Source organism: Castor canadensis, chromosome 1 (genome assembly GCF_047511655.1).
Source record: "Castor canadensis chromosome 1, mCasCan1.hap1v2, whole genome shotgun sequence".
Lineage (NCBI taxonomy): Eukaryota > Metazoa > Chordata > Mammalia > Rodentia > Castoridae > Castor > Castor canadensis.
The window spans coordinates 206,683,987-206,706,834 of NC_133386.1; the positions used below are offsets into that span (position 1 = coordinate 206,683,987).

General features: G+C 49.5%; 1 protein-coding gene across 5 annotated transcripts in view; it reads left to right on the forward strand.

Moving 5' to 3' along the window:
* Nadsyn1 (NAD synthetase 1) overlaps nt 1–22,848 on the forward strand; it is a 40,499-nt gene that overhangs the window by 14,925 nt on the left and 2,726 nt on the right. For all 5 annotated transcript variants that reach the window (XM_020168803.2, XM_074050973.1, XM_074050980.1 and 2 more), the window contains 14 exons: nt 1,275–1,363; nt 1,544–1,661; nt 2,322–2,453; nt 3,340–3,414; nt 4,282–4,406; nt 4,788–4,836; nt 5,272–5,374; nt 5,947–6,115; nt 6,654–6,789; nt 7,686–7,792; nt 11,465–11,596; nt 12,316–12,385; nt 16,616–16,744; nt 17,238–17,414. In XM_020168803.2, the coding sequence (XP_020024392.2) occupies nt 1,275–1,363; nt 1,544–1,661; nt 2,322–2,453; nt 3,340–3,414; nt 4,282–4,406; nt 4,788–4,836; nt 5,272–5,374; nt 5,947–6,115; nt 6,654–6,789; nt 7,686–7,792; nt 11,465–11,596; nt 12,316–12,385; nt 16,616–16,744; nt 17,238–17,414 (1,611 nt within the window). The remainder of the gene's footprint in view (nt 1–1,274; nt 1,364–1,543; nt 1,662–2,321; nt 2,454–3,339; nt 3,415–4,281; nt 4,407–4,787; nt 4,837–5,271; nt 5,375–5,946; nt 6,116–6,653; nt 6,790–7,685; nt 7,793–11,464; nt 11,597–12,315; nt 12,386–16,615; nt 16,745–17,237; nt 17,415–22,848) is intronic.

A 22,848-nucleotide genomic window follows, 5' to 3' on the forward strand; every position in this document is an offset into this window, starting at 1 on the left:
TATGTGGTCCAGGCCTCCTGGTGTGATTTCTTGGCTGAGCAAAGTAATACTGCAAGTGCAGCCTTGTTTTTGAGATGGCCAAGGTGAGCTCAAGTTAGCACATTCTAGAGGTGTCAATATGCATTTTATTTTTTTCTATACTGGGGTTTGAAATCAGGGCTTTGTGCTAGCTAGGCAGGCGCTCTACCACTTGAGCCATGCCTCCAGTCCTTTTCGCTCTGGTTATTTTAGATATAGGGTCTTGCTTTTTTGCCCAGGCCAGCCTGGACCACGATCTTCCTGTTTATGCTTCCCATTGTCACGGGATGACAGATGCACCCATCGTGCTCAGCTTTTTTCCATTCAGATGGGGGTCTCACAAACTTTTTTTTTTTTTTTTTGCCCATACTGACTTGGAACCACAGTCCTCCCAATCTCAGCCTCCTGTGTAGTTTGGGTAACAGGTGTGTGCAACTGTACCCAGCTATTGGTTGAGATGAAGTCTCAGTAACTTTTTGCTTGGGCTGGCCTCAAACTGTGACCTCTCTTATCTTACCCTCCCAGAGATGAGCCATCTGCACCCAGCTCAATATGCATTTTAAAATTCGTTATTTTTTTGTGGCAAGAGCTGTACTGGAGTTTGAACTCAGGGTCTTGTGCTTGGTGAGGCAGGCACTCTACCACTTGATCCACACCCCAAGCCTCAATATACATGTTAAACAGGCCATTCTGTCCCCTGATGCTACCCTGTCAGCCAGTATTAGCTTCAGTAACTCAGTAGACTCATGTGCCCCCAAGGTGGAGGCCCTGTCTGTGCCTGGGAAGTCCCATTGCTCTTGGTTATGAACCTGCCTCGTAGAGACTGGTGTACCTGCATTCTGCTCCTAGTCCTGCCACTCGGAAGCTAGGTGACTCCTCACCCCCTTCAGTCAGGTCATTTCTGCAAGAGGGAAGAGAAGACCACCTGGTAATACCGTTTCAAGAGTGGAGAGAGGGCTTAAGCGAGATCTGCTAAAGTGATGATGAAGGAAAGTTTGTGCCCGTGGAAACCTTGAGAGACAGTTTGTAGCAGCCATAGTAAGCACAGCTCATGGTCATCGCTCGAGATCCCTAGGGATGGACAAAGGAGATGCCAGCTGGGGCTGGACATGCCAGGTAGAAGAACAACACAAAGTAAGGCTTGGAACAACATGACGGCCGTCATGGAGTCTCCCTAGCACATCTGGGGTGTGAGGTCAGTGCACGGCCAGCTGGGTAGCCATTGACTCTTGTGCTCTCTTTTCTTTAAACTGCAGGAAACCGTGCCATTTGGAGACGCGGTGCTGGCCACCCGAGACACCTGCATTGGGAGCGAGATCTGTGAGGAGCTCTGGACACCGCACAGGTCAGCTGAGCTCCTTGAGTGTCCCGTCCCCCTCCTCTCCAGGCCAGCAAGGGGACCTGGGTTTTACCAACATCCTTTGCTTGTGGCTGTGGGCTATGCAGGGTCCCCGTGAGGACTGGAGGGCCTCGGGAGATCGGGGGAGGGCCCAGCTGTCTGCTCTCTGCCTGCCTCTGTTCACAGCCTGCACATTGACATGGGCCTGGATGGCGTGGAGATCATCACCAATGCCTCAAGCAGCCACCATGTGCTGCGCAAAGCCCAGGCCAGGGTGGATCTGGTGACCATGGCCACCACCAAGGTAGGCATCAGGTGGGGCCACCAGAGAATGTGTCCCAGGTCCTGACTTAATTTGGAGCCTAGGTGCCTCTGGAGTCCTTGGCGCTTGGGTCAGGGCTTGGCCACACACAGTGGATATTCAGGGCTGTGGTGCTGGCCCCTTCATGGCCTCATGGGACCCTCATAGCCACCTTGCAAAGCAGGCATCATTGATGCCTCTGTGACCGGGAACCAGAACATTCCCCATCCGTGGGTGTTGTGGGGAACATAGGGATCTGTGTGCCGCTGTGTTCTGGGCTGCGTGAGTGCGAGGGAGGCAGTGCCACGGTCCTTCACGGGGCAGGGTGGACGTCGAGGGTTGAAACTCCACCGTGCAGAGCTCTGGCTGCTTGGAATTGGGTCGTGTTGGAGAGATAACAGCGCCGTTCTGAGAGCTGGGGAGGTGGAAAGGGATGTCCCATGGGACACCTGGTGCCCAGAAGTCCATGTAAATGGAGACTGCTGGGCTCTGTGTCTCTGCCTTTGTGCACTGTCACTGCTGGGGTGAGGACTCAAAAGAAGATGCAGGGAGACAGCGTGGGGAGGGCAGTGGGTGCGGCCAGGAGTCCTGTATTGGAGCTGGTGGCAGGCAAGGGTGACAGGCCACCACTGACAGCTCCACTATTGCCTCTGCCTCTTCCAGAATGGTGGGATCTACCTGCTGGCCAACCAGAAGGGCTGCGACGGCGACCGTCTCTACTATGACGGCTGTGCCATGATCGCCATGAACGGAAGCATCTTCGCCCAGGGGGCACAGTTCTCTCTGGAGGATGTGGTAATGACCGCGCTAGCACCTCCCTGGACCCCGAGCTGCAGCTAGGTTCAAAGGGGGGAGCACAGTGAACAGTGGGCGTGAGGGAAGCAGGTGCCATGTGACAAAGGGCTAGGTGCTGCCTGGCTCCTGTCAGCTGTGCTGGGTTGGTGTGCATCATTCTGGGGTAGGTGGAGCTGAAGCCCAGGATGAGCTGGTGCTGGGCCTGGCTCTGTGATAAGGGCATGCCACTCAGCCCACCCTGATACTGTTTCTTTATGGAAACAAAGTTCTAGTCATGTGATTGTCTCATTAAAAAATAACATCAGGCCAGGCATGGTGGTGTGCACCTGTGCTCCCAGGTACTCGGGAGTGGACCTAGGAAGATCACGGGTTGAAGGCTATCTAGCCAAAGTTAGCAAGACCCTATTTGGATAACAAAAGGGCCAGGGGTGTGGCGCAGGTGTAGAGTTCCTGCCTAGCAAGCTCAAGACCCTGAGCTCAAATCCCAGTCCTGCCAAGGAACGGCAATGTAACAAAATATATCGTCTTTTCTGCTCCATGTTACAAGTAGCAGAGTGTCCGCCCCTTCCCCCAGCCCTCCCTCCTGCAGCTGGGTTCAAAGCCGGGGTGATGTCACCTGCACCACAGGCAGGGAGTACACACCGTCCTCTGTGTTGGTTTTATTCTCAGAGTACCTCTTCTTGTGGTCACAGGACGCCTGCAGTGGCTCCAACCATCCTATCTTCATTCAGCCATGTTCAGAGGCAGAAAAGGGGCCCTAACTTTCTATGTGTCTTTTAAATAAGTCAGAAACTCTCCAAAGCCCCCAGGAGATACTTACTGACACAGAGGTTAAAAAAAAAACAAAACAAACCTGTGCAGTCCTGATTCCTTGCTCTCCCTCCAGGAGGTTCTGACTGCCACATTGGACCTGGAGGATGTCAGGAGCTACAGGGCAGAGATCTCATCCCGGAACCTGGCAGTGAGAACCCCAGAGACCCTGTGTGGGGGGCTCGTTAGACCCGTGTGTGAAACACCACCAGGGAAGCCCCCTGATGTGGGGGGTGGGGAAAACACAAAGAACCCAGGCTTCAGCTGTCCTCAGGTGTCACCTGCTTGAGTCAGCTGGAGCAAGGGCGATCAGTGTGGGGGAACGGTAGGTAGAGGCTGCACGGGTGGCAGTGAGCATGGGGAGGACAAGCAGGCAGCAGACGCCCCCGTCAGCAAGAAGTCAGGGTGAGGCTGGGGTGGGCAAGCGTGCCCAAGAGCCCTGTGTCTGTGAGCCCCCGTCACCACGGGACGCTAACCCAGCGGTAACACTGCACGAGTCGGGAGCTCAGCACTGCACAGCCGTTTTCTTACCAGCTTTACCGAGACACAATTCCTGAGCCTGTGCAGCCGTTTCAGCTCCATAGATGGCTCTATTGTTGGAGTTATGTGACCTTGCCACAGTCAGTGTGAGAACATTGCCACAGCCCAAGCTGAATCCATACCCGAGAGCAGTCACTCCCTGTCCCATCCCTGCCCCTGGTGACCTTCAATCTGCTTCCTGTCTGTAAGGATCTGCCTGTCCCTAGGTGTTTTGCAGAAACATAGGAGAGCATGTGCTCTCCTATGTCCAGCATCCCTCACTGAGCATGGTGTCCACAAGGCCCACCATGAGGCAGTGTGTCCCTGAGTCCTTTTCATGGCTGAGTAGTACTCTGTTGTGTGGCTGCAGCACTGTGTGCAGATCCACCCCTGGTCTGTCTTGAACTGCGATCCTCTTGATCTGTGCCACCTGAGTAACTGGGATTATAGGCATGATTCACCACATCTAACTTCAGTGTATCTTGATGCCCACCCCTAGGCCAGCAGGGTGAGCCCCTACCCCCGGATCAAGGTGGACTTTGCGCTCTCATGTGGCGAGGATTTGCTGGAGCTGGTCTCTGAGCCTGTGCAGTGGAGATACCACACACCTGAGGAGGAGATCAGGTGGGCGGCCTCTGCCCAGGCTCCTGGTGTTCATGTGGCCACTGCCCTTCCCCACAGTGACTGTGGTCTGCATCTGCGCTGGGCTGGGGGAAGCTTGAGTTTTAGAACATGCCCGGGTGGGCACCAGTTTCAGGGGCCTCTCCTCATCGGGGTCTGGCCCCTGGAGCCAGACCCAGGGCTCCCTGGCTCTCTCCCTGTGCTGTGACCTTGCTCACGGAGGTGCTGGCCCCAAGCTCTGATTCGCAGGAAGTGCGTACAGCAGCAGCATGGCCTGTGGAGCCTGGCTCTGCTGGCCAGTGTCTCTGTCCTGCAGCTGCTGCGGGACCTGTGTGGTAGGCCAGACTCAGCCATTCCAGACTCTATTCTCTGATCACTTTGCAGCCTTGGACCTGCCTGCTGGCTCTGGGACTTTCTGAGACGAAGCCACCAGGTGAGATGTCCCATTCCTAGCCAGCACACCTTGCTTGTGCTACTGGTTGTCCAGAGGACAAGCCAGTGGCCTTTTTTTTTTTTAAAGACATCACTGTCCTGCCTCCATCTTGGGGAGAGCTTACCTGCACTGGGCAGAGGCCTGATGGGCATGGCCACTTTGGCACTGTCGGTGGCAGCTTTGTGTACAGTCTAGGTGTGCCAAGCTCACCATCTTCCTGTAGTTGATCCTGTGTGTCTGTTATTCATTGGCGAGTCAGCCTTAGACAGACCCGAGCAGGTGTCTCATCTCTCTCTAGACACATGGTGCCTGGCATATGTGGAGATTTTTTCTGACCTCCAGGGTTGGTGCTGACTCCCAGAGCATTGCCATGGGGCCTGCTGGGCTGAGTTTGGGGCACATTGCTTCTCTGAAGCTCTGCTCACCCTGTTCCAGGCCGGGTTCTTCCTGCCCCTGAGTGGCGGTGTGGACAGTGCGGCAACCGCCTGCATCGTCTATTCCATGTGCTGGCAGGTCTGCGAGGCCGTGACAAGTGGAAGTAGGTGATGTGACATCCACTGACCTGAGGATGCTCCAGGGTGGGTAGAGAGCTGAGGAGGGTCAGAGGAGAAACCCTGGTTGTAGGCATCATGGCCAAGGGAGGCTTTGTGGCTGTGCACCGATATCAAGGGCCAGTGTAGCCCTTACTGGCCTTGTAGCTGATATAGTTTGTCTACAGAGCCAGTCTGCCTACAGTCAGTAGCAGTGTGGCCCAGTGGAAAGAACACAGGCCTTGGGGCCAGACAAGCTCATTAAATCCCTGCCCTGCCCCGTGTCCAGTGACATTGAACATATATAGCTTTAGGGTGTGCTCAGAGCAGTACACTGAGGATGCTCATCTGACCGGGCTGTAGAGCTGGGGTCAGCAGAGTGGTGCCTGGACCCCAGTTATGTGATACTGGGCTGGGATTAGCTGTCCTGTGCCTGGATGAGGGGCCAGGGTCAGCAGTGTGGTGCCTGGATGCCAGCCACGTGACAGTGGGTTGTGGTCAGCCATTCAGTGCCTGGGTGATGAACTGGGCTTTGCTTCATGCGCACACAGTGCCTTCTACTCACTCTCTTGGGTTTCAGATCAGGAAGTGCTGGCTGATGTCCAAGCCATCGTGGACCAGAGCAGCTACATCCCCCAGGATCCCCGGGAGCTCTGTGGACGCCTACTGACCACTTGCTACATGGCCAGTGAAAACTCTTCCCAGGAGACATGCAGCCGGGCCAGAGAGCTGGCCCAACAGATTGGAAGGTAGTCAGTCCTGGGTGCTGAGCACAGACAGGCGACTGTGACAGGTTGGGGCTGCTCATTGCATTTGCTGAGCATAGCTAAAAGCTGCCCCTCCAGCAATGCCACTCCTAGGTAGATGTCCAGGGAAAGTGAAGCAGGGACTCGAGCAGCTGCTTGTACAGGAGTGTTCACGGCAGTACTGTTCACTGTGACCGAGGTGTGGAAATAGCCACACGTCCGTGAGCTGATGGACTAAATAGAAGAGTGAAGTAAGTGAAATGCAAAGGGCCCCTGCCTGTGACTCTATCTGTGTGAAACGCCCAATCGCACAGATCTGCAGATTTAGGAAGGAGATTTGTGGTTGTCAGGTGGGGGACAGGCGGGGGCAGGGAGTGACTTTCGGTGGGGCTGGGCTATAAGAAAAAAGTAGCAGTGATGGTTGTGCAACAATGTGAATCGCACACACTTCCTTGCTTACGGTAGCAGGTTTTACATCTGTGTCTCCTCACATGTGTGCACATGCTTACTCTGCCTCCACATTTCCTCCCTCTCCTTCTAGCTACCACATTGATCTCAGCATTGACACAGCCGTGAAGGCGGTGGTGGGCATCTTCAGCCTGGTGACGGGGAAGAGCCCTCTGTTTGCAGTCCATGGAGGAAGCAGCAGGGAAAACCTGGCCTTGCAGAATGTGCAGGTTGGCTCCCCGCCTGGGCCTTCATCCCTACCAGAGAGGGGAAGGGGTTCAGGGAGCCTGGGACCAGGATGGCTGGCGCCAGGACTGCAGCCTGTGGGCCTTGTAAGGGACATTGACCACACAGCCTGGTGATGAGGCTGCAGGTCTGTGTGTGTGTGCCAGTGTGTGTATGAGTGCGTGTGAGAGTACACACATGTATGTAGACAGTCTGTTAGCACCTGTGTGAGGATGTGCATAAGAATGTGTGAACACTTGAGTGTGTCCCTGTGTGTGTGCATTGTGGGTGTGTGCACAAGTGCGTGCATGTGTGTGTAAGTGGACAAATAGGAGGCGTCATGTACAGGAGTTTTAAGCGTGAGTGTGTGTGACTGTATGAGTGCTCAGAAGTGCAAAGCGTGTGCAGGAGTACATACCAGTGCACGAGTGCAGAGGTCCATATGTATGTGAGCACGTGTGGGTGCAGGAGTGTGTGTGTGCACGTGGGCTTCCTCCAGGGGGCAGCCCTCACTCCACCCCACCTCCTGGGCTGCTGTGGTAGAGCTCCGTACTGGTTGTCAATGGGGAGAAGAAAGACCCTGGGGCTTGGCACTCCTGTGTCATGTCTTTGTCCCCTCCCTGCTGTACATAGGTGGCCTTTCTCCTCCAGAAATGCCAGTGGTGAAGGGAGAAAAGTGAGGCTTCTGAGCAAGCCCCACCTTGTGGCTACCTCCAGGGAAATGGGGGGACTAACTGAAGGGAATGCCACAAGACTTTCCCCCTGAATGCCAGAAAACCTCAGAATTATTTTACCTTTCTCATCTTCGTGATGTTGCTAGGAGACCTTCCTCTTAGAAGGTGTCATGTCCCAAGTTCCCTTCTCAGGGAGACCTCCACCTTCCTTTCCTCGTGTTGTCCAGGCTCGGATCAGAATGGTCATCGCCTACCTGTTTGCTCAGCTGAGCCTCTGGTCCCGGGGTGCCCGTGGAGGGCTGCTCGTGCTCGGATCTGCCAATGTGGATGAGAGGTATGTGTGGGGGCTCCTGGACACCCCAAACCTCTGTGAGTGACATGCTACTGGAAGGGGCATTCCTGCAGTGTTTAACCAGTCCTTGGAACATTGGCACAGATATTCGGGGAGGAGATTCCTGTCATCTGTGTCTCCCCTGGAAGTTGGGCACCCATGGCAACATGGTTCTCCAGAATTTCAGGACTGCAGAAGACAGATTGGATGGGCATTGCTTTCCCACTTTCCCCATCCCTGCTCTGCAGGTATATCCATCCTGTCCTTCATTCCCGCTGCTCCCCCAGACTCCAGCCCTGCTGGCCATGTCTGGGCTTGCCTTCTTCTAGACTGTCCAACTGCATCTTGCTCCATTTCTTGCACGTGGTTTTCACCTCCAAAGCAGGAGATTGTTTTGTATGTTGGCTTGTTTTGTATGTGGGAGCCCTTTCTTGATAGAAGAAATCCAGAGACTCCCTCTTATTTCCAGATAAAATCCAAATAGACCTCAGGCCCAGCAGTGGAGGCTGGTAGCTTCTCTTTCCCAGAATTGGTATCCCCACTCCGTAGGTGAGCCTCCACGCTTCTCAGCCGCTCTCTTTGCTGTTCTTAGTTGCTCCTTATTAGATGAGGAATTTCAGAAACTGATTTATTCATCTATTTGTCTTTGTATTAGTCTGTCCATCCATCAATCAACCCACCCATCCACCATCTACCCATCACCCATCAGTAAGCCACCCAAACATCCACCCATTCATCCATCCATCTATCCACCTCCCATACATCCATCTGTCACCCATCTGTCTGTCTACCCATCTGTCCTCCTACCCACCCATCCCCCCATCCATCCATCCATCTGTCCATCCACCTGTCCATTCATTCTGGTATCTGTAGTGTGAGTGTGCTGATCTTTCTTCATTCTTGCAAGTCTGCAAATGTGTTTGCTTTTAAATATTTTTTTAAATTTTGCATCCTATTTTATCTCCCTATTACAATTTGAAATTAACACCCTGTCTCTGGTAACAATGCTCACCTTCCCCAGGCCTAGCTTGTTAATTTCCATTGCTCTTCTGTTGCCTCTAGTGCTTTTACAAGGACATTATTTTTCAAGGGGGCGTGATGGCTGGAGTGAGTTCTGAGCCCTGACATGACTGAGAAGACTGGTTGACTTTTGCAGGTGAACCAGGCTTTGACCTATTATAAAATTATGTTGGTGTGACACTTTTATCCATTGTTTTGGATATTTAAAATTTTACCAAAGATGAAATGTTTTTCTGATGGCGGGATGTGTCCTGGGAGCTTCCAGGTTTCTAGGTATCTGTTTAGAAAATAAAGAAACATCTCTTCTGACATCTGTCAGAGACTCATCTGTTTTCCTTGCCTTTACTGCTAAGCCTTTCTCAGGGCTGGTAGACATCTCTGTAGTTGAGAGGCACATTTGCCACGTCTGATTGTGCCTTTTTTGTGCTGCATGTCTCATACCTATGCTGGGTCGTGCCCTGTTCACTCCCTCTTCTTCATTGTAGCCATGGCTTCTTCTCCTCTATATTCTGTGCTAGAATTTCAGGTTTCTAATTTTCTATAGTGCTGATTCTTTATTAAAATATATCTTCCAAATTCTGTTTTTTAACTGCTTCCAATTCTAAGCTTACTTCATTTGCATTCCTGTTTGTTCATTCATCAAGTACTTGTTGACCACCTGTTGTGTACCAGGTGTTGTGAGCAAAGTAGAAAGCAGCCCCCATTTACTCGAGTAGAAGCAAACAGGTACCAGCAAAACTCAAAGTGTCTATTATGTGAAGCTCCCTCAGAGCTGAAGTAGGGGAAGCTGGGAGTTTGCAGTCCTGGGCAGGTTGGCTGGGGAAGGCCTGGCTGACAAGCGGCTTTGTAAAGGCCTGCAGGTGGTGAGGGAGAAAGAAGCTAGAGAACGGCCATGCTTGAGACCACTCGGGACTGAGGGCCAGTGCTTGTCTCCTGGGAAAGCTTGGTCTGTCAACGCAGGGACTGAAAGACCTGGGGTGGGTTTAGGAGAGAGTGGAGTGGTAGAGTCTGAGGACTCGAGACAGCTCCGTCTAGAAGTTTCACTTTGAAACATTGGGGAGGTGGGGGAGCATGGGAACAAGAGAAGGTTTTCTTATTTTAAGGTGCTGGTGTAAAAGGGCCAGTGGAGAAGAACAAATTTGCTGATGCAGGAGAGTGGGACATTGCGGGAGAGGAGAGGAGAGTGGGAGACAAGGCAAGGGGCCTGCCAGCACGGCCACAACAGGAAGGCCAGGGAGTGGGCAGCAGTGATGGGGTGCTAAGGAGTGAGGCTGCTCTTTTCTGAGTGCCCTTTTCTCCTCAGTGAAGAAAGAAGCAGAATCACCAGCTGGGGGAACTGGTGAGAGGCCATGTTATTGTGGGGGAAGGGAGAGATGCCTCCTGGCAACAGGCGGAGGATAACAGATGGGGGAACTGTGGTCATCAAGCAACCCCTGGAGTGGGGCTCCCTCTGTCCTCTGTCGCTGGCTCAGCTGCTGGGGTGTGTGTGTGGAATAAGTGAGTGTGGCAGAGAGAAGAAGCAAGTTAGGACATGCAGAGGAGACACGTAAGTGTCAACAAGGGACTTGGGCAGGTGCCTGTAGGGTCTTGGGCGTGGTTGTCGCCCCAGTGTCGATGGTTCACTGGGAGGACTCAGGGCTGTGGCTGTGGCCCATCCAGTGGAAGGACTGACAAAAGGCAGAGGCGTGGATGAGTCCAGAGAAGCGTGGTGCAGACTTGCAGAGCCTGTGACCAGTGGCATCCCACAGGAGAGGCCTCACTCCAAAAGGAGTGGTGACAGTGGGCGTGAAGGGCAGTCCTCCAGGGTTGCTCGTTAATCTCGTGCTTAGGGTGTTAATGAAGCAGCTGTGGCTGGAGCTTCCTGCCCAGCACCTGCCAAACCCCAAATTCCGTAGGGAAGCAGGCCTTCAGGCCAACCATGTTGCTTGTGCAGACAGCAGGCATGGAACCCCTCATCAGCTAGAGAACAGTGGAAGCCTGCCCAGCCCAAGTTCCCTGATGCCAGCCAAGGCCCGCCTGACAGCTGCCTAGCAAAGGAGTGCAGTCCCTGGCAGGTGGGACTTCTCTGCACATTTGCCATAGGATTGACTGGGTTAGGAAGTGGGGGTTCCTGGCCAAGCTCTCAGGGACTGCTGTCCTTGGTAGTGTTAGGTTAGGGTGAGACCAGAGCAAGAAGGCTGGGGGTGCCTTGGAGGCAGTGGATGCTGGATGACTGAAGACTGCCAAGCAGGAGGCAAAGGAAGTGAGGCCAGTGTCCTGGCAGGCTCCCTGAGGTCACTGAGAGTGGCCCTGTCCCAAGGGAGGGTGAGGGAGTGGGGACTGTGTCATAAGCACCCCATCCCCTAGTCCTCTGTTGCTCGGCATTGTCTGGCCAGCCTGGCCTTCACCTCCAGATAGGCTGCTCTCCACCCAGCGTAGGTGTCTCCCAAGTGTTCCTGGCCCAGCCATCTCCCTAGCCGTGCCCAGTGCCCCTCCTCTGTCCTCTACAGTTTCTGCCCCTTTGCAGTCTGCCCCAACCCTACTAGCCTTCTCTAGATGCTGGACTTTTCCAGACTTCTGGGCTCCTGGAGGAGGCAAGTCCTCAGATGTCCAGTGTTGGCAGAAGCAGCAGCCCTCAGTGGGCCCTGGGGAACCGCCACTCTTTCTCCCATGTAGTCTCCTAGGGTACCTGACCAAGTATGACTGCTCCAGTGCGGATATCAACCCCATAGGCGGGATCAGCAAGACGGACCTGAGAGCCTTCGTCCAGTTTGGTGTGGAGCGCTTCCAGCTTCCCGCCCTGCAGGGGTGAGTATGCACCGGCTGGGCCAGGCCATGGCTCCAGAGCCACCAAGCACCTCTGTTGCACAGCCTCGGCCAGCTTTGTCTCCCTCAGCCCCCTTCCATTAGCTCCCGATAGCTGGTGAAAACAGTCCTGCCCTTCAGCTGAGCATGGCCACCCCTGCTGTAGGTACCTCCACAGACCTTTGTCTCTGGCCACATGTGCAGCTAATGCTCCCCTGCCTGAGTCACTCTCCTGCTGCCATCTTAAGGCAGAGGGAGCGGTACAGATGCCTAGCAGGTCCAAGTCCACTGATGCCTGGAGCTCGCCCAGGCTTTTGCCGTGTCATTCCTACTACCAGGAATGTCTTTCCCTTGCTGTCCTCACTGGGCACTGAGTGGAGCCACATTTAGCTGTCATTACTAGACGCTAGCAGGCAGAGGCTAGGGATGCTCTGAAGGGTTCTGCAGTTCATGGCATGGTCCCCAGGAGGATCACCTGGCCCCATGGGACAGGGCTGAGGAGGAGGGACTTCATGCAGTGCCTCCCTGTCAGCCATCATCCTGCAGGGCGTGAGTCCTCAGTGCACCGTATGGTTCTGCCCAGGGTGCCAGCACTGGGAGCCTTGGCTTAGCTCTGCCAGCAGTGGTCAGCCTGCTTTGGGCAGTTGGTGTGGGGATCTTCTGCCAAGGGTCAGAGCATGTTAGTAGCCTTTGTGACTAATCCATGGGTGTCTTGGCCACAGCATCTTGTCAGCACCGGCCACCGCAGAGCTGGAGCCCTTGGCCAATGGACGAGTGTCCCAGACGGATGAGGTAATGGCAGTGGCTTTATCACAGCAGGTGCTTGCTTCTACTCTTCTCTGTGTTCTCTATGTGGCAGGGGTGGGTCACTTCCTGGCTTCCCTTCTGCCCCGAGGAGCTGTGCTCTGACTCCTGGCCTGGGCCCAGTGGCATGGATCGGCCTCCTTGTGATAGGAGTGATGCGGTGGCTGGGAGGGAGAGGGAAGTTGGAAAGCGGGGGATGCAGGTCTCTTGGACTGTGAGGGGGTCTCTTCATGTACCTTAGTGTGACCTAAGAGAGAATCACTCACTTCCCATGTCACGCTAGACTTCACCGTCAGGGCCATTGGCTGTGGTTTGCAGATCAGTGGTTGCTAGAAGTGACTGTAGTCCCCCAACCGGCTTTCGATGGCAAAGATTTTTCCCTGTATCTTCTTCCAAGAGGTTGAGCTTTTACATTCAGCTCTGTGATCTCAGCAAGTTAATTTTTGTGTATGATGGGAGGTGGAGATCCAACTTCATTCCTGTGCCTGTGGCTATCCCAGTCTTCCAAAGCCATTTGCTTAAAAGATAGTCATTTCTCCCCTTGACTTGCCTTTGTATCCTTGAAAATCAGTGAGCTGTAAATGTGGGGTTTATTTCTGACTCTTCATTCTGCCTGTTGATGTCTGTGTTCACTCTTAGGCCAGTGCCATGCCATCCTGCCTACTGTATGCTGTAGAAAGTTTTGAAATCAAGAAGCATGAGTCCCCAGTTTCTTGTTTCTTTGTTTTAAAATATTTTTGACCGTTCTGGGTTCTTTGAGATTGGTTTGTCAATTCTTCCACACAAACACACACACACACAAAAACACCTTCAGCTTTGAATTTGATTGGGATTGTATTAAACCTGTAGATAAATCAGGGATATTCCATCTTAATGATGTTGAGTCTCCTGATCCATGAACCTGGGATGTCTTCTCATTTTTAAGCCCTTTTTTAAAAAATGTTTTTCAACAGTGTTTTCTAGTTTGCAGGGCATAAGTTTGTACTTCTTTTATAAAACTTACTTCAATGTATTTTATTATTTTCCTTACTACTGTAAATGGAATTTTTTCTTAAGTTCATTTTTAGATTGTTCATTGCTAACGTGGAGGAACACAATTGATTTTTGTATTGATCTTGTAAACCCACAACCTTGCTGAACTCATTTATTACTTCCAACATTTTTTTTAGTGGGTTCCTTAAGGTCAAACATCTGCAAGTTACAGATATAAGTCTTCTTTCCAATCCAGATGCCAGATTTAATTCTTCTGCCCAGTCTCCCTGGGTAGAACCTGTAGGGCACTGGTGATTGGAAGTGGTAAGAGGGGCATCCTTGTCTTATTTCTGCTTTTCTGCTTTAAGGGAAAAGCTTACAGCCTTTCCCTATTAAGTATGATGTCAGCCGTGGATTTTCCATCGCTGCCTTTTGTTCTATTGATTATGTTCCCCTCTATTTCCAGATTTTCTTGTTTGCTTTTTACCATAAAAGGTGTTGGACATCACTCTGTCTGCAGCGTTTGGATGTGAGAGCAGCCTTGCACCCCAGTTCACATTTCCTCCTGACAGACTTTGTGTCTGTCAGTCAGTGCTCTCCAGAGAGGCAGAGCCATAGTGTATGTGTTGATGATAGATGGATGGATGGACAGACAGGCAGACAGATAGGTAGGTGATGGGTGAATGGATTGATAGATGGACGATGGATAGATAGATTATAAATAGTAGATAGGTAGATGGATAGATGTATGGACTGGATAGCACAGGATAGGGTTTGTTATTGGATATGACTCTCTGGTTGTAGAGGCCAAGAAGTCCCATAGGCTACTTTGGTCTCTGAGCTGGAGACCTAGAGAAGCTGTGGTGAAGCTCAGTCTAAGTTCAAAAGCCTCATAACCAGGGAAGCCATTAGTGTGACTCTAGTCCACAGTGAAGTCTGGGAACCCAGGGGCTGCTGGTGCACCTCTCAGAGTTGGCCGGAGAGCCTGGAGCTCTGATATCAGTCCCTGGACAGAAGAAGGGTATACAGCTCCAGGCTGGGGCTGGGGGCAGGGGGAGAGAGAATGAATATGAGGGAATATTCACCTTCCTCTGTCTTTTGTTCTGTCTGATGCCACCTAGATAGGTGTGCTCTCAGCCTGCTGACCCAGATCTCCTCTGGGAACGTCCCCTACACCCACCCAGGAGAAATGCTTTACACCTGTTTGCACCTGAAATTATCATCACACGTTGTTCTGGGAATCTGCCATTTCCTCTCAGTGATCTGCCTTGTTGGTGTACACTTGCTTATAGAATTCCTTTCTGACACTTTTCATTTCTGGGAGGACACAAGGGTGTCCCTCTTTCATTATCTACTCTTGTCCCATTTTTCTTCATCAGTCCAGCTAATGGCTTGCCAACTGTTGTTGACCTTGTTCAGTAGTTTCCATCTGTCTCAATTGTTTCCTTACTTCTGCTCCATGCAGGTTTGGTTTGCTCTTCATATCTCAGTGTCTTAAGGTGGAGGGTGAGGTTATTGATTTGAGATCATTCTTCTTTTTTAATGTAGATGCTCACATCTATAAATTCCACTCTTACCTGCTTTCATGCATCCCATACATTGTGGTGTGTTGTACCATCATTCTCATCCATCTCAGAATTCTTTCTGACTCCCCTGTGATTTCTTGGTTAGATTTCTGAAATTTCCTTCTGCTATTGAACCTCTGGTTTCATTCCATCATGGCCAGAGAGCACCCTGCTAGGATTTTGGCGTTTTAAAGTTTATGGAGGCTCTTTTTTTCCCAGCTTGCACTGTGTTCAGAGGACATCCTCTGTGTCTTTGAGAGGGTGTGTCCTGCACTTACTGGGTGGAAGGTTTGACAGGTGGCTGTGGTGCTGGCTGGTTCACAGTGTTATTTATCTTCTGCGTCCCTGTTGACTCTGTGTGCATGTTCTACCTATTACAGAAAGAGGAGTGTTGAGTCTCCAACTGTCACTGTTGGATTGAAGGGACCAATTTCATGAAAAGAAACCGAGAAAGCCACTGGCAGGGACTAGGGACTCTGTGGTAGAAAAGGTAAACATGACCACTGCTCTTGAAATGTTGGAAGTCACCTGCAGGGGTCAGACAAGAAGGTTGTGATCATGAAGGCTCCAGGTTCTGTGAGTGTCACAGACAAAATCAACTCTGGAGGCATGATGGAGAGGGATGGAGGTGGTGTCAGGTGGAGGTCAGACAGGGCCTGAGGAGGTGATGCTGGGGCTGAGGCCTGGCTGGCTAAAGCCTAATGGGTATGGAGGGCAAGAGGAGGGCCTGTCACAGGCCCTGATGGAGGCAGGGCCCTGCTGCTGTGACAATGCCCAGGTGTGTGGTCTCACTGGCAGTGGCACCAGAGCATGCACACTGGGAGGGAATGGAGCGATGGTGATGGGTGGGAGTACCAGACTCACGTGAGCCTCTGTGGGAGCCAGCTCTTGTGGGCACAGCTGGAGACGTCTGTGACCTGCATCACAGGCTGGTAGCACCCCAGGCCTCTACTGTGACCCATATTTCTGAGAGTCTGTGCCCTTGTCTCTGAGCCCTCATGCTTGAAAGAAGTAGGTTCAGTGGGGCAGGAGAGAGGATCCATCTGGATGAGAGTGGTGCCTTGTGTGACCTCTGTGTTAGTCTTTGGTGGCTGTCACCACACACAACTGCAAGCTATGTGACCAAAACAAGGGGAACGGATCCTCCCATGGTCATGGAGTCAGGAGTCTGTGGGAGTGGGGCAAGGTCCCATGAAGGCACTAGGGGAGGTGCTCCTGCCTCTCTGACTGTCAGAGGCGTGGCAGTTACTGGCCTGGGGTCATATCATCCTGTTCCCACCTGACTCTGTTCTGCGTCCTCCTGTCCTTTGTCTCTCCTCTGACCTTCATAAGAACCCTTGTCCTTGAATTTAAGACTGCCCAGTACCCAGATTCATGCCATCTCCGCACCCCTAACTTAACTACACCCTCAAAGACCTTTGCCCACATAAGGTTTCAGTCACAGGACCTGTATGCAAGACAGGAATGAACGTTCAGTGGGCCACTCTTCACCCACAGTCCTCAAAACCAAACGCCTGGCTCTTAGTCATTTCCCTAAGCCACACCTCCTGTTGCCCAAGAGGGATGGGAAATGAGGCTTGGCCCCCAGGGAAGCCTGGCTTCTTGGGCCTCTGGTGTCAACCACAGAGAAGTTCTGAGCTCCAACCCACTGGTCTCTGGACTTATCTCTGTCCTCTTGCAGGACGACATGGGCATGACGTATGCAGAGCTCTCTGTCTATGGGCGACTCAGGAAGATAGCCAAGACAGGGCCCTACAGCATGTTCTGTAAACTCCTCAACATGTGGAGAGACATCTGTACCCCAAGGCAGGTAAGGGACAGAGACCAGCCAGGCAAAGCCACCTGCGCACGAGCCACATGGCTTGCCAGAGCAAGTGAGTTGGTGGGACCCCGGTGACATTGCACACAGTTGTGCTTTCCAGTTCCATCCTCACCAGCATGGGGCTCCAGCACATGAGGGAAAATGGCGAGCACAGCCCTGCCCCTGGAGGGGGCACAGAGACTTCAGGGTCAGAATATCTCGTGTTTCTTCTGGTCCACAGCTACTTGGAGGGCACTTGAGTATGTCTTCTTGGTCACCCAGGCCTCTTGGAGCAAGGCACTGGATGTTACAGCCAGGCCTCTGCAGTCTTGAGCTCAGGCTGCCTCTAGCTTGGCCCTGTGCTCTTCACTCCTGCACCAGAGAAGCTGTGGGCAGGACCCACTGGCCATTCGTGTGTGTAAGAATCATTCACAGAGTAAGAATCAGCTTCGGGACTTTGTGGCCCTGCTAACCTGGAACCCGTGTGTCCCGTGCCCACCAGGTGGCTGACAAGGTGAAGCAGTTTTTCTCAAAGTACTCCATGAACAGACACAAGATGACTACGCTGACACCCGCTTACCACGCAGAAAACTACAGCCCTGATGACAACAGGTTTGACCTGCGGCCCTTCCTGTACAACACGGGCTGGCCTTGGCAGTTCCAGTGCATTGAGAACAAGGTGAGTCAGCCAGATGGCCTTCTCCACGTGGCACATGTGGAGGACAGACGAGCTGCTTCCCTGAGGAGCAAAGCTTTTTGGGGAGAAGTTTTTTTTTTTTTGTCTTTTTTCTTTTTTGGGTGCTGGAATCGAACCCAGGGCCTCACGCATGCTAGCCAAGCACTGCACCACCGAGCTACATCCCAGCCCATGGAGCAAAGCCTTTTGATGTACACCATGCCATGTCTTACTGTCCTTGCTTCTGCAAAGAGAAGAGTGCGTTTGAAGGGTTTTGGTGGGATTTCATTTATTTTTTATGAGAGTGAGTGAAAGTGGGAAAGTACACTCCCCAAATAGTGACGTGGCTCTGAGCCAGGTGGCTGAAGAGCAGCACTTTTAACTGACAATAACTACGTAAGCACTGGTGCTGTGTAGCATGGTGTGTTGAGATGTCTGTGCGTTCTGGAATGACAAAATCCAGCCACTTAAGGTGCACATTACTTCCCATACTTATCTTGTGTATGTGATGGGCACATTTAAGATCTGTTCCCTTAGCACTTTTAAAGTTAATTTATTGCGCAAATAACACGTCAGTATGACCATTCCACACGTGCATGTCAGTACTTTTTGATCTTATTCACCCTGTCACCCTCCCTTGTCTCCCTCTGCCCCTCCCCACAAACAGCCCTCCGTTTAGGCTTGTGTCTGTTGGTTTGTCTCTGCAGGACTCTGCATATGAGAGAGACTGAAGCATTTGTCTTTCTGAGTCTGGCTTATTTTTGTACAACGTTATGGTCTCCATTTCCATCCATTTTCCTGCAAATGCACAAATTCACCCTTTATGGCTGGATAGCACTCCATCGTGTGTATATCGTGAATGGATTTTCTTTATCCGTTCACTGGCGTTGGGTACCTCGGCTGCTCCTGTTGCCTGGTGATTGTCAGTTTGCCACAGTAGACGTGGTGTACGCACGTCTCTACTGCGTGATGACTTTCATTCCCTTGAGAATATCATGTCCAGGAGTGATACTGCTGGATCTTCTGGTAGTTCTGTCTTCAGTGTTTTTGAGGGTCCTCCATACTGACTTTAGCAGTGGTTACACGGGTTTACGTTGCCACCAACAGTGTACGAGGGTTCCTTTTTCTACCGCATCCTCGCCAGCATCTGTTGCTTGTTTTCTTGCTGGCGGCCATTGTCACTGGGGTGAGGTGAAATGGCAGTGTCACTTTGACCTGTATTTCCTCTGTGACTAAAGATGTTGAACATTTCTTCACGTGTACTTCTTTTGGAAACTGTTTAATTCACTTGCACATTTGGTGTGGAATTTTCTCTTTAATTATTCTGGATATTAATCCCTTGTCAAGTGAATTGCTGGCAAATATATTCTCCCATTCTGTAAGCTGTGTCTCCACTCTGTTTTTTTGCCATGCAGAAGCATTTAATTTGCTGTCACCCCATTTGTCAATTCTTGCTCTTATTTCCTGAGCTTTAGAGTCCTATTCAGGAAATAGTTGCCTGTCTGTGTCTTGAAGTGATTTCCCTAGTTTTTGCCTCCAGTAGTTTTAAAGTTCCAGGTTTTATGTTAAGGTCTTTGATCCATTTTGAATTGATTTTTGTACAGGGTGAGAGACAAGGGTCTAGGTTCAGTCTCCTACATGTGGATATTCAGTTTTCCTAGCACCATTTGTTGAAGAGGCTGTCCTTGCTCTACTGTGTTTTCAGCGTCTTTATCAAGAAGCAGATGGCTCAGCTGTGTATCTCTGTCCTCTGTTCCAGCGGTCTGCGTGTCTGGTTTTGTGCCAGGTCCATGCTGTTTAGTTACTATGGCTCTGTATAATTTGAAGTCAGGTATTGTGATATCTCTAGCATTGCTCTTTTCACTCAGGATTGTTTTGGCTATTTGGGGTCTTTTGTGTTTCCATACAAATTTTTGGATTTTTTTTCAATTTCCATGGACAATGCCATTGGGATTTTGATGAGTATTACATTCAATCTGTAGATCACTTCCAGTAATATGGCCATTTTCACAATATTAATCTGGTGATCCATGGTCATGGGAGGTCTTCCCATATTCTCATGTCTTCCTCAGTGTCTTTAGTGTTTTATAGTGTTCATCATAGAGTCTTTCACCTTCTTCACTAGGTTTATTCCTAGTTTTTGTTTTTGTCTTTTTGAGGCTATTGCGAATGGCATTGTTTTCCTGACTTCTTTGTCAACCTGCTCATTGTTGGCATACAGAAACGCTACTGATTTTTTGTATGTTAATTTTATATCTTGCTATATTGTTGAAAGTGTTTATCAGTAATTTTTCTGTTGGAATCTTTGGGGTCTTTTAAATACAGGGTCATACCATCTGCAAATAAGGATAATTTGACTTCTTCCTTTTCTATTTGTGCCCCTTTTATTTCTTTCCCTTGTCTTATTGCTCTGACTAAGAACTCAAGCAGTATATTGAATAAGAGTGGGGAGACTGGTCACCCTTGTCTAGTTCCTGATTTTAGGGGAAATGCTTTTGTGTTTTCTCATGTAGTATGATTTTTGTTTTTCATATGTAACCTTTATTACATCGAGGTATGTTCCTTCTATTCTTAGTTTCTTCAGAGCGTTCATCATGAAGGGATGTTGGATTTTTGTCAGAGGCCTTTTCTGCATCTATTGAGATAATCTTGTGATTTTTATTCCTGATTCTATTTTTGTGCTGTATTATGTTTATTGATTTGCATATCTTGGATCATCCTTGCATCCCTCGAATGACGTTAACTTGATTATGACATATGATCTCTTTAATACGTTAATTTCACTGCCAAGTATTTTATTAAGAATCTTTGTGTGTATATTTATTGAGGAAATTGGCTTATAGTTTTCTTTTGTTGTGTCCTTAGCAGGTTTTGGTAGCAAGGTAATAGTAGCTTCATAGGATGAGTTTGGTGTGTTCCTTCCCTTCTATTTTATGGAACGGCTTGAGGGACACTTGTGTTAGTTCTTTACGTGTTGGGTAGAATTCATCAGTGAACCCTTCCAGTCCTGGCTTTTCTTTGTTGGCAGACTATTACTCCCTGAATCTCATTTTGAATATATGGATGTTATTTTCATCCGCTTATGTAGGTCCAGTGCATCTAGAAATTTATGCATTTCTTCTCAATTTTCCAGTTTATTTTAAGATAGCTTCTCAAAATATTTCCTAACAATCCTCTGGATTCCATTGGTATCTGTTGTAATGTTCCCTTTTTCATTTTTAATTTTATTAATTTGGGCCCCTCCTTCTTCATTTTGGTTAGTTTGGCTAAGGATTTACTGCTTTTCTTGATCTTTTCAAAGAGTCAGCTCTTTGATCCTTAGTTGTTTGTGGTGTTCTTTTCATCTCTGTTTCGCTGATGTCTGCCATGGTCTTTATTATTTATTTACTATTTCTTTCTGTCTTCTAATTTTAGGGTTAGCTTGTTTTTCCTTTTCCAAAACTCTGAAGTGCATTGTTAGGTTATTTATTTAAGATCTGTCTGATAGATGTTTATGGATATAAACTTCCTTCTCAGTGCCACCTGTGCTGTGTCCCATAGATTCTGGTAAGAAGTGTTTTCATTTTCATTTGATTATAGGGTTTTTCTAATTTCCTGCCTGATTTCCTCAATGACCCACCGATGGCTCCAAAGCATAGTGTCCAGTCTCCAGGGTTTGTGCACTTTCTGTAGTTTCTCTTCCTAATTTTATCCTAGTGTGATTTGAATAGATACAGGGAATTATTTCTGTTTTTTTACATTTGTTACAACTTATTTTATGGCCTAGAATATTATCCATTTTGGAGAAAGATCCTTGAATGCTGCGAAGAATTTCTTCTGCACCATTAGATGGAATGATCTGTGGATGACTGTGAAGTCCATTTGATGTGTTGGTCAGTTAAACTCTGAAGTGTCTGTTGATTTGTCTGGAGGATCTGTGTATTGATGACAGTGGGGTATTGAAGTCACACACTATCATTGTTTCTGGACCTGTCTGTTCTCTTCTGTCCAGTGGTCTTGCCTTATGAGGTTGAGTGCACCGATGCTTGGTGCACATAAATTTACAAGTGTTGTATCTCCTCGATGGATTGTCCCTGTTACTGCTGTATAGTGACACTCTTTATGTCTTCTGACTAATTTCAGCTGAGGTCGACGATGTCTGATACAAGTGAAGGATGTTCCTGCCTCTTTTCAGTTTCCGTTTGTTTGGTATATTGTTTTCCACCCTTTTGCTTTCAGCATGTGCGTGTCTTTGCCAGTGAGGTGTGTCTCTTGTAGACAACAAATAGTTCTGTCTTGGTTTTTGTTTGTTTTTTTCAGTACTGAAGTTTGAACTCAGGGCCTACCTTGAGCTACTCCACCAGCCCTTTTTTGTGATTTTTTTTTCGAGATAGGGTCTTGTGAACTGTTTGTCCAGGCTGGCTTTGAACTGTGATCCTCCTGATCTCTGCCTCCTGAGTAGCTGGGATTACAGGCATGAGCCACTGGCACCTGGCTCTATCTTGTTTTTTAATCATTCAGTCAATCTGCATCTTTTAATTGGAGAGTAAAGACCATTTATTATTATTATTGAGAGAGCTTTTGCTGATTCCTATAATTTTTCTGTTCCCCTCTCCCCTGTTGATTCTGGTATTGTTTGTTTTTTTCTTTCACCCTATTCATCTCTGGAAGTTGCTGGTTTATTGGGTTAGACATGATTGATTCTTTCCTAATTGTTCATATAGTCTTCTCATGAAATTTATTCTTTTCTGAGCTCTCATGTTCGTGACTGCGTCTCTTCCTCCTCTATGTGAAGGATTCCCTTGAGTATCTTCTGCAGTGCTGGCTTTAGCGGTCATGACTTGCTTTAGTTGGTACTTATCTTAGAAGGTCTTTATTTCCCCTTCGATTTTAAAGGATAACTTAACTGAATATGGTAATCTGGGTTGGTAGTTATTTATTCCCGTGGCTTGAAATAGTCATTCCATGCTTTCCTGGCTTCTAGAATTCCTGCTGAGGGGGTCTGATGTAATTCTGATGTTGCTGCCTTTGTAAGTAAGCTGGCATCTTTCCACAGCTTTTAATATCCTTTCTTAGCTTTCTTTGTTCTCTAGACTTGACATTTTAAGTATAATTTGACATGTAAAATTTCTTTTCTGCTCCAGTCTATTTGGGGTTTTATAGGCCTCCTGTACTTAGATGTCCATGTCTTTCCCAGGATTTGGGAAATTTTCTGCTCTAATTTCATCAAAAAGCATCCTTACATCTTCAGTTAGTACCTCAGCTCCTCCTTCTGCCCCATGGATTCTTAGGTTTGGGCACAGAGTTCTTGAAGCTGTGGTCATGCTTGTTTATGGTTTTTTTCTTTATTGCTACCTGAATGTAGAATTTCCTTGACCTTGTCTTCATATCCTGATATTCTTTCTTCTGCTTTGTCTAGTCTGTAGGTGATGCCTTCCACCATTATTGAGTCTTTCAT